This window comes from Elephantulus edwardii, unplaced genomic scaffold (genome assembly GCF_000299155.1).
Source record: "Elephantulus edwardii isolate Elephantulus edwardi_28Jun2011 unplaced genomic scaffold, EleEdw1.0 scaffold00061, whole genome shotgun sequence".
Lineage (NCBI taxonomy): Eukaryota > Metazoa > Chordata > Mammalia > Macroscelidea > Macroscelididae > Elephantulus > Elephantulus edwardii.
The window spans coordinates 1,969,578-1,979,154 of NW_006399811.1; the positions used below are offsets into that span (position 1 = coordinate 1,969,578).

General features: G+C 44.2%; 1 protein-coding gene across 1 annotated transcript in view; it reads right to left on the minus strand.

Annotated features, from left to right (window-relative positions):
• The window catches only part of TNR (tenascin R), a 105,377-nt gene that overhangs the window by 72,644 nt on the left and 23,156 nt on the right, over positions 1–9,577 (minus strand). Inside the window, exon 6 of the mRNA XM_006887710.1 lies at positions 3,730–3,999. Within this exon, the coding sequence (XP_006887772.1) occupies positions 3,730–3,999 (270 nt within the window). The remainder of the gene's footprint in view (positions 1–3,729; positions 4,000–9,577) is intronic.

A 9,577-nucleotide genomic window follows, 5' to 3' on the forward strand; every position in this document is an offset into this window, starting at 1 on the left:
AATCAGCCCACGGACCTCTACCTGTACCGGTCAGAGTTCTCTTCCTTCCCAAGGCAGCTCTATGATCCAGGACCGCATCCCTCTCACCAGGCAGGAAGCAAATCTCTGTTTTAATTGCCTGTGCAATTAGTGCACTCCTAGTGTCGAAGTCATCACCTGGAAAAGCACTTTGGCTAATTTGAATTTAAGCGGAGTTCTGAAATGACTGAGAACCCCACTGCGAGGGTCCGGGTGCCTGCTCATCATTCACGTGGCACCTGCCAGCCTCAGGCTTCAAGTCGGTCTGCAAAGTCGCTGACAGCTCCCACCTCCTCCGGTGTGAGGCCGGCTGGGTGGGTGGAGGTGCAGGAAGAGGCTGCGCTGAGCGGACAGAGCTGCTGAGCAGCTGCCAATCAGCAAGGCAACCAGAAGCCGGATCCTGCAGTGGCGAAGGGCACTCAGGGGTCGCTGTAGGAGCCAGCATGGGACTGTTTAGACTGGAATGTTCCTGGACCGCCAGCCAATGCGGCTTCCATCTTGCAGACCACCACATCAAGAATTTGCTTTGCATCAGGCTACTGGAGAGCTCTCTGCTTCTCCCCCCTACCTCCACCTCCAAACTTCTTATCTGAGTAGAGCACAACACAGGAACTACTTTTCAAACCAAAACTGTCCTGAAATTAAGGAAAGAATTCAGGGATTTGCGGGAGAGATACCAGCACCCTCAGCAAGCTGTGCGTGGGGAGTGGAGGAGAAAAACGAACCTTGGAGTAAACCCAAGTGTGAGTTCCCTTCGAGTGCTCCACTCAGAGCACTGTTAACGAAGCGAGGGAAGAGAAGAAAACAGGGCAGAATTTTGTTTCATTTTCAGTCACTAGGCAGTTGCCACAGTGACTCCACGTGTATCAGAATAGAACTGTGCTCTGTAGGGTTTTTGGAAGTAGATTGCCAGGTCTTTCCTTTGAGGTACCTTTTGGTAGACTTGAACCTTCAACCTTTTCATTAGCAGTCAGTTTATTACTTTGTTCACATCACTCAGAGACACCACGTAATCACTAAGGATTCCAAACGTGTTCAGGAGAAAAATCAGATGAATACTGGCTAGTGATGAGGGAGAGTATTTAAACGGGTCTTCTGGAATCAAACTCTGCCTTCTCCATTTAGTATCTACACTTACTTCCTTTGAAAGGAGGAAGCTTTCTCCACCTCTCAGTATTTCCTTCTGTGCGGAGGGAAGTGACTACATTACTCTGGGCCGTTTGAGGATAAAATTGTTTATTGTTTTGCTTTTTTAAAAAAAATTTTATACTGGTTTACTAATAAAGCTCATATGCATTGTTTTTCACACTCCTCCTCACCCCTCCGCTCTGCCCTTGCCTCCTTGGAGCCTCACACTCATTCTACAATAATGGTCTTTTACAGTATTTCTCTTCATGAGACTGAGTTAGTTCACTTAGCATAAAGCTCTCCGGTCCCTTCCAAGTAGTTGTATTTTGAGTTATTGTGATATGATGCTAAGTCCACTATGACTTGTAACAACCCCATGAACAACTGATCTGAACCTTGTCGTGTCAGCACCACCCTGCTGGTAGCTGTCATGCTCAAGCTCATTGCCACCGTCCCTGTGCCAACCCACCATGTTGAGGTTCTCCCTCTCTTTCTTTGATCCTCCACCGTTTCCAGCAAAATGTCCTTTTCCAAGGACTGGCCCTTCCTGACAACATGCCCAAAGTATATGATGAGGGGGAGTTTCACCATCGCTGTATCCAGGAGCACCCTGGTTGCATACCCTCCAAGACAGACTTGTCTGTTCTTCCGTCATATTTTTTGGGTTTAAGTCAGTGGTGAGTTCTGGATACTTTCTCTCTTCTCTCTTCCCCCTCTCTGTATTGGGAGTGAGCTGCCCCCAGAGATCAAGCCTACTGCTTGTTCATCCTTATTGGTAAGTCCTCCTTCATTAGCCCCTTACTTGAGCCACATAGATTTCCTCAAGTCCACAGTGGTCTACACTTTGGTGTTGCTTTCCATGCTATTAAACTACTCTGAGGTAAGACTGATTATGGGGTTTACCTGGCTCTAACACTAAGCTGCAGAGGGTTATTTTGACCTCCATCTGCCTTCCTTTTTGCTTCATTCATTGTTTGGTTTAAGATAAAGCAGATGGAAGAAAAGGGTGCTATTTATTGGATCTCCTTGAAGTTCCTCAGCACTTGTTTGCTGTAGTGAGGTCTTAAGCCACAGCTCAAGATCAGGTGCTTGAGGTAGTGACTCCTGCTCTTCCTTACCCCAGTCTGAGAGAAGCTGCTTACTCAATCTGACAGGTGCATTCGTTCCATCTGACCCCTGGGGAAACTTGGAATTGACACAAATGATCCTTGAGCTGTGTTTTCCCCCCCTAAGACAGAGAAGCGGAGGCTGAGAATCTGCTGTGGATAGGGTCATTCACTGATGGCAGGCACCTGTGGACCCAGTCAGGGTGCCAGGAAACACCTGTCCTCCTCGCCCACCAGCTACCCAGTCCGATAGGTTCTGTGAGGGCCAGGAAGCAAGTCACCTTGAAGTGTAACCTGTCCAGATCATGCTGAAGCTTTCTCAAAGTTCACTGGTCTTGGGAAGAGAGGAGGGGTGGTGATGATAGCAAGGATGGCAGGAGTAGTGAGAGCCTTCCTCGGTCATCTCTGGAATTGGGGCCTCAGGTTGAGCCTCATCATGACTGTTTGCACATGGGAGGAGGAGATGCTTATCAACAGCTCGAGGAGCTGCTTACGGCTGGACGTGCTGTGCTTTGCACCACTTTCCGGGCCCACTCATGATATTTTAGTCATTCTACCCAAACTCATTGCTGTCAAGTAAGAACTGGCTCATAACTGACCTTCTCTTGGGTTTCTGAGGCTGTACATTGCACAGGAGGAGACTGTCCATCATTTTCTTGTGCAGTGACGAGTGGATTTGAACTGCCAAAGAGTGACTGCCTTTGAGTCAGCAGGAGTGGCATCCACTTCCTAAACAACATGCCTCTGGTAACTCTATGAACTTTGATAAATGTTGATGGTTGTAGAGGAGCTTCAGGCCTTTTGTTCATAGGATCACTGTGATTCGTGCTTGACTCAAAGGCAATCAACAACATTTATAAATATATATATCCATCAGAGCTAGATTTATGTAATTATTACAATACTTTTTAGCAAGTAGCAGTAAAGGAGAGAGGTCACTTCTACTGAACTACCACAAAATTACTATTTATATTTGCGGCATAAGGAGCTCTGGTGGGGCACTATAGGAGGTCAGGCTGCCAACCCTAAGGTCAACAGTTCAATCCACCAGTTACTCCAAGGGAGAAGGATTTACAATCTTCTTCCATGAAGAAAACCACTTCAGAAACCTGAGGGTGGGTATCTGTCAATCAGAAATTGATATGATTGGCAATGAGTTTGTTGTTGGTTTTACATTTTACAACTGAGAAACCTAAGACTCAAGGAAGAAGGGACTTTTACAGATCACAGAGTCAGCTGGTGGCTGAGGCCACTAGGTTCTATCCTCCTGATTGCTGGTGCACTGTTTTTCCCCTTACACTGAGACGTGAATCTCACCCACAGGCCCTGATCCAGAGGCCACTTCCTCCCTATAGCGCCTATGAAATTATGTCCAAACACCCATCATCTCACACCCTTAGCACTCTATTGCCGTGATGATACCACCAGCTGATCCCACACCCTTTCTGTTCTGTGCTCTCTTCCACCAAAGACTTACCTGTTGTAAACTGGGTGGTAATGGGCTCGCTCTCGTTGGCTCCTCGGACTGCACTGACCGACACTTCATAGCGAGAGCCCGGCCTTAGGGCTTGCACTGAATACTGGCTCAACGGGGGTTGCAAGCGGAAGGTGGTCTTTCCGCCTTCTCCACCCACCAAACCATATTTTAAGAGAATGAAATCAACTCTGGCTCGAGGTGGGGTCCACTCCACAAAAGCCACGGTGTCTGAGACATCTCGAACCAGGATCTGCGTGGGCCCATCAATGACTGAAAGGGAAGAATCAAACAGAGCAAAAAGTTTGATCGAGAAATTAACATTTCACATCAGCTCTCTCCTTTTTCCTTATACTTACCTGGCTGGGTGAAGAGAGGATGGGAAATATTATTCAGTTTTATAGATGGAGAAAATGAGACATAATGAAATTGAGTACATTTCCTTAGGACACATAGTTTGGTAGCAGGAAAACTGACACTAAAATTTCAAACCAACAGTCTCCACAGTTTCAACTATCACTCATGGCAACCCCATGTACAGCAGAGTAAAACTCTGCTCCATAGAATTTTCAATAGGACCCCTGATGGCCTAGTGGGTAAGGACTTGTGCTTCCAACCCTAAAGCAGCCAGTTCAAATACACGAGCTGCTCTGATGGAGAAAGATGGACAATCACCCTTCATGAAATTTACAGCCTCTGAAAACTGGCTGGAGGTCAGTTATGTGTGGTTCCAACTCCACAGGAATAGCTTTGACTTTGACATTGTCCAGAGGTAGTGGAGCAGAGAACTAAGCATTGTACTTCTGGTTTACGCCTGGGACTTTCCTCTCACCTTTTCTGGGTGCTAAAGGAAGATCTATGAAATGACCAGTCCCGTTTACACATCTAAGTCTTTCAATCTGGCTGCCAAAGAGGTTATCACATCCATCTAAAAGATGGCATTACTCAGCCATGCTCATTCACTCCCTTGTTACTGACCCTCCACTGGATTTCCAAGGTTGTAAGTTGCATAGAAGAGATTGTCCATCTTCCTGCCTCATAGCAGCTGGGGATTCAAAGCTCCAGAGAGGCCAGCCTTTGGTTAGCAGTGCACCTGCCTATACTTCACACACAGTGTATCCTACTCAGCCTTACTGTTGCTGGTAAGTGCTGATGAGTAGACTATGAACAACAGCTCAGAAGCTTTCCCCACCCCAGGATACGATACTGCCACAATCTCTGCCATGCTCAGGTACGCTGCTGCGGTCACTGTGTCAACCTATCTTGACTAACGGGTGTGAACGGCCATACTAGATACCCAGTAAACCCGTCTGCTAAGACTGTACCAAAATTCAACAGACATTCACATTTGTGGACATAGACATGTCTTCTGGGGAAACTTGTGGGTTTCCACAGCTCTTTGCTGGTCATCTATTCCCCACTCCCACCCCCTCGTTCTTGTCTATTTCTGAGCCAGGACAGTACTAGGTGCCATAATACTCAAGACACTCCAGCATATGTTTCTTATAAGCCCTGCCTCTGGCATGTTATAAAAAGAATAACAAAATTTTAAATGGTGTACAAATAGAAAACAGAAAAGAAGTGGAGGTGCCTGGTTGGAGGGCTTATGCACAGGCATGGGAACGAGTAATCAGAGGCCTGATCCTTGCCTTGAGGCTGCCATGGAACCCCAGGGACCTAATGGAACATGAAACAATGCCACAGTGATTTTTAAACCACTGCTTTCTAGACTGGGCATAAGTCTCCGTACCTGATGCTGTTTAGTTTGGATCCAAGTGGCAAAGTATGAATCACTAATCCGTAAACATGGTCTATGGCTCAACTGGGCAGCGGAGAGGAACACCATTTGGGAACAAGATTCCCTAGTGAAGTGGATTTCCTGTAGTGCCTGGCCATCTCTGGGTTCAGCACTCACTTAAGGTTCTTGCTGTTGATTTTGTGTACCTTGGAGTCAAGGATGACTTGTAGCAACTTTTGTTGAACTAGGTGACCAGGTGAGGGGAGAAGGGAGAGAATGTAAAAGGGAACCGGAAAAAGAAAGGACTTAGTAAGGAGAATGGAAAACGGTGCTTTCAGCTTTCCGTAGGACAACTGCGTGGCTCATAAGCCATTCTTTAAAGACTGGAGCCAGCCCACATACTTTTTTATGTGATACATTCATCTGATGGGGGCTGATACTAATGAGAGTATTCTTTGGGAAATTGGAGTTGGAACTAGAGAGTCTAATTTAGTTAGTATCGAATCATAGAGAGTCAAGGCTGGAGTGAGCATTTTCTATTCTATTCATACAGATACAAAAATATTTATCTGCTCAGGAGAGAAAGAGAGAAGAGAACGGAGTAGATATACAGAGAAAAGCAGATATAAGTGACCATTTAGTGCCTCAAGAAAGGGAGAAACTGAATTTCTCACTTTTCATTTTCTGGTTTGAGTCTTTCATGAGGCTCAGATATATAACTGGCCTTGAGGTTCTATGGGACATTCTGCGTCCTTCCAATAATTATCTTTTCTTTTGTTTCAACCAATATAAGTATCTCTTCCTTGTTACTATAAAATCTTGACTAAGACATTCTTATTATTTTTGTTTTATTTTATATTAATTGGCTTACAGAGTTCATATACATTGTGTTTCACACTATTGTTCATTCACATTGTGTTCCATACAATCCTTCCCGTGCATTATATTTTATAAAATTAATCAGTTAATCACCATTTGACCTTGCCCATCATTCTTACTATTTTAAATCAATCCAACACCTGGTCTACCCCGAGTCTTCGAAGTTGGACCTGTCCCTAGTTACCCTCTCTTTCTCATCCTTCTTTCTCCCAAGAAGCTTAGAAGTTTTGGTCTAGCATTACCAAAAACTAAAACCATGTTTTGGATTACAGAAGAAGTGCCTTTGAGTTGTGGTGCTGGAGAAGAGTCTTGAACGTATCATGAACTGCTGAGAAAACAAACAGGTCTGTCTTGAAGAGGGTGAAACCAAGTTTCTCCTTGGAGGCCAGGATTTTGAAGCTCTGTTTCACATACTTTGGGCACATGGCCAGGAGGGACCGATCCTTGGAGAAGGACATCATGCTTAGAAGGGTGGAGGGACAGTGCAGGAGAGGAAGACCCTGGATGAGATGGATAGATATGGTAGTTGAGGTAATGATTTTGGGTGTGTCAGAGTCAGTGAGACTGGCTCAGGACAGGGCAGGCTTCAGACCTACTGGACATAGGGTCAGGATGGGTTGCAGGCTACTCAACAGCACATAAAAACAACAGTAACAAGGCTGGAGTGAAAATGAACCTGTTTTTAATATTCAGGGCCGGAAAGTGATTGAAGGTTGTCTTTTTGAACACAGAATTTGGTGATTTCAGGTAACTTAGGCCTCTTTTTGTTTGACTTAATTGAATTAGGAAATGATCTAGCTGCTGTATAAATAAGGCCTGGCACATAGTGGGCACTCAGTAAATTAGGTGTTAGGTCAGTGAGACACAAGATGAAGGTCTTCTTCCATGACAAAGAAAGGGAACCACTTCAATTTATTGGAGCTTCTTGAGGAGGGGGAAAAAATATCACAACAACAACAACAAAAAAACCCCAACACCAAACACTCACAAATGTCCAAATAAGGCTTTTGTTCAACTCTTTAATACAAAGAATCCTAATCCTAATGACTTGACCGTATTAATTGTGATTATATAGCACAGAGGGCTCTAGCTGCAGGAGGTTTTGCAATTAGCATTCATAAAATGGCTTGGCTGAAAGAAGCTGCTCTGAGTACTGATAGAGCCTTAAAGCTTCCCAGAAGTGGGGTCTTGGTGGAGGTCAGACCTTTGCAGAAGGGAGTAATTAAACAATTGTTTCCTAAAAAATGGTAGGCTGGCTTGTGAACCAGCCATCTTTCTGTACCCACCCCTGGATCCTGCACTTGAGTTGGCCACTTGCAGACGAGGAAGGGCCTGGCTTGCCTTCTTTCAACTCGGGCTCTAATTTCTAAGTAAATATGAGTTCTACCCAGAAAGAAAATTGAAATAAATGAAGGTTCCCCCCCATCCCTCTGTAACAGTTTACAAAGCCAAAATATTAACTAGAAACATCTTTCCCCCCACTCCTCTAATTGAAAAAAATTTCTGCTTATGCTCACCACAAATTTTTAGATTTGGAACTAAAGAGTACCACAAATTTTGTAAGAAATGTGGTTTGAGGGTAAAAAAAAAAATGAAGCACGATTGCACTACCTTCTCTAAGCATTCCTAACATATTAGAAGAACAATGTTGGGTCACTGTCATGCTCGTCTCTGCTCTCTGCCGAGTTGTCTTCTTCTAAGTGTTGCGTGTGGGTTTTTTTTTCTTTCTTTCTTGTGACTTCTTAATATTGATCACAGGGATGGCTTACAGTCCCAGAAACCGTCACATATCAACAGGGGACGCTGCACGTATTATCAAATACCTTCTTGTCAGGTTCAAACATATCGATGGAGAGAGATAAAGAAGGACATAGCCTGTGGGAAGTTTGGGATATTGAAGTCTGGAAAGATCTTTGCACAACACTTGAGTTCCATGGTGACTAAATGCGGCTGAAGGGTGAGCCACAGATTGCTTCTGACTTGACAGCTGTCATGTGCCCTCGAGTTGACTATGACTCATAGCGATCCTATGAACAATGGCTCTGAACCCTGCCCTCTCCTGAGCCAATCTCACCATCTCTGACACACCTGAACCCATTGCCACAGTCACTGTTTCAGGCCATCTCATCGAGGGTCTTCCTCACCTGCACTGTACCCTTCCAAGCATGATAGCCTTCTCCAGAGACTGGTTCCTCCTGGTAACATGATCAAAGTATATTAAATGGAGTTTTAAAAGCCTTGCCTCCAGAAGCAACCTGGTTTACTCTCTCCAGTACAGACTTGTTTATTCTTTTGGCAGTGATGGTCACTAATCTCCTCTAACACCACAACCCAAAGGCATCAATTCTCTTTTTGTCCTCCTTTAGTACATAAGAGACTTGAGAGTACCTAACAATAGCAAGAGTTTCTTCTAGAAACGTTTTGGATTGGAATAGTGACTTTCAAGATTTTTGATAACTTTTTAAAAATATAAAAATCTTAAATGTTTCTACAAAAATTTAAACCTATAAAATGAAACTGCCCTTGATTGGGTGAACGCTCAGACTTTAATGGAACAGGTACCAAGGCCACATTAGTTTTCAATGAATGTTTTCCAGATTGAGAATTCAGTAGGTCAGCTCCTGATGTTTGACCTCAGAACCTGATGCTGCTTAGATTTGATCCAAGTGGCAAAAGTGTATGCCACTAATCCATAAACATGGTCATATTACATAGTGTTGCAGCTTCTTTTTCTGGCCACCTCGGCTTTTTTGTCCTAGGCTCCAGGTGAACAACTTGGGTGGTCAATTTCTGTTTATGAAAAATATAGCAATACTGATTTATGTCTATTTCAGTTTTTGTTACTGACACAGAAATTTGCTTAACCTCTGAGTCTCAGTTATCCCATCAATAAAATGGGAACTAAGGATGATAGCTGCTGCCACTTATTTATAAACTATAATTTCTAATTCTGGGTGAGGGCGCCCATACATACATCACAGTTTTTAATTTCCTACATTGAAATAAAAAAAATGTATTGTGATGGGAAAGTCTGCTGTTAGGGACCTCTCTAAAGTACTCACGAGCAACGGTGTCTCTCTGGAGACTAAGCTCCGCCTGATACAGACCATGGTTTTTGTAATCACTTGTTATGCATCAGAGAGTTGGATAATGACTAGGGAGGATAGAAGGAGAATTGACGCCTTTGAGCTGTGGTGCTGGAGAAGAATATTGAATGTACCATGGACTGCCAAG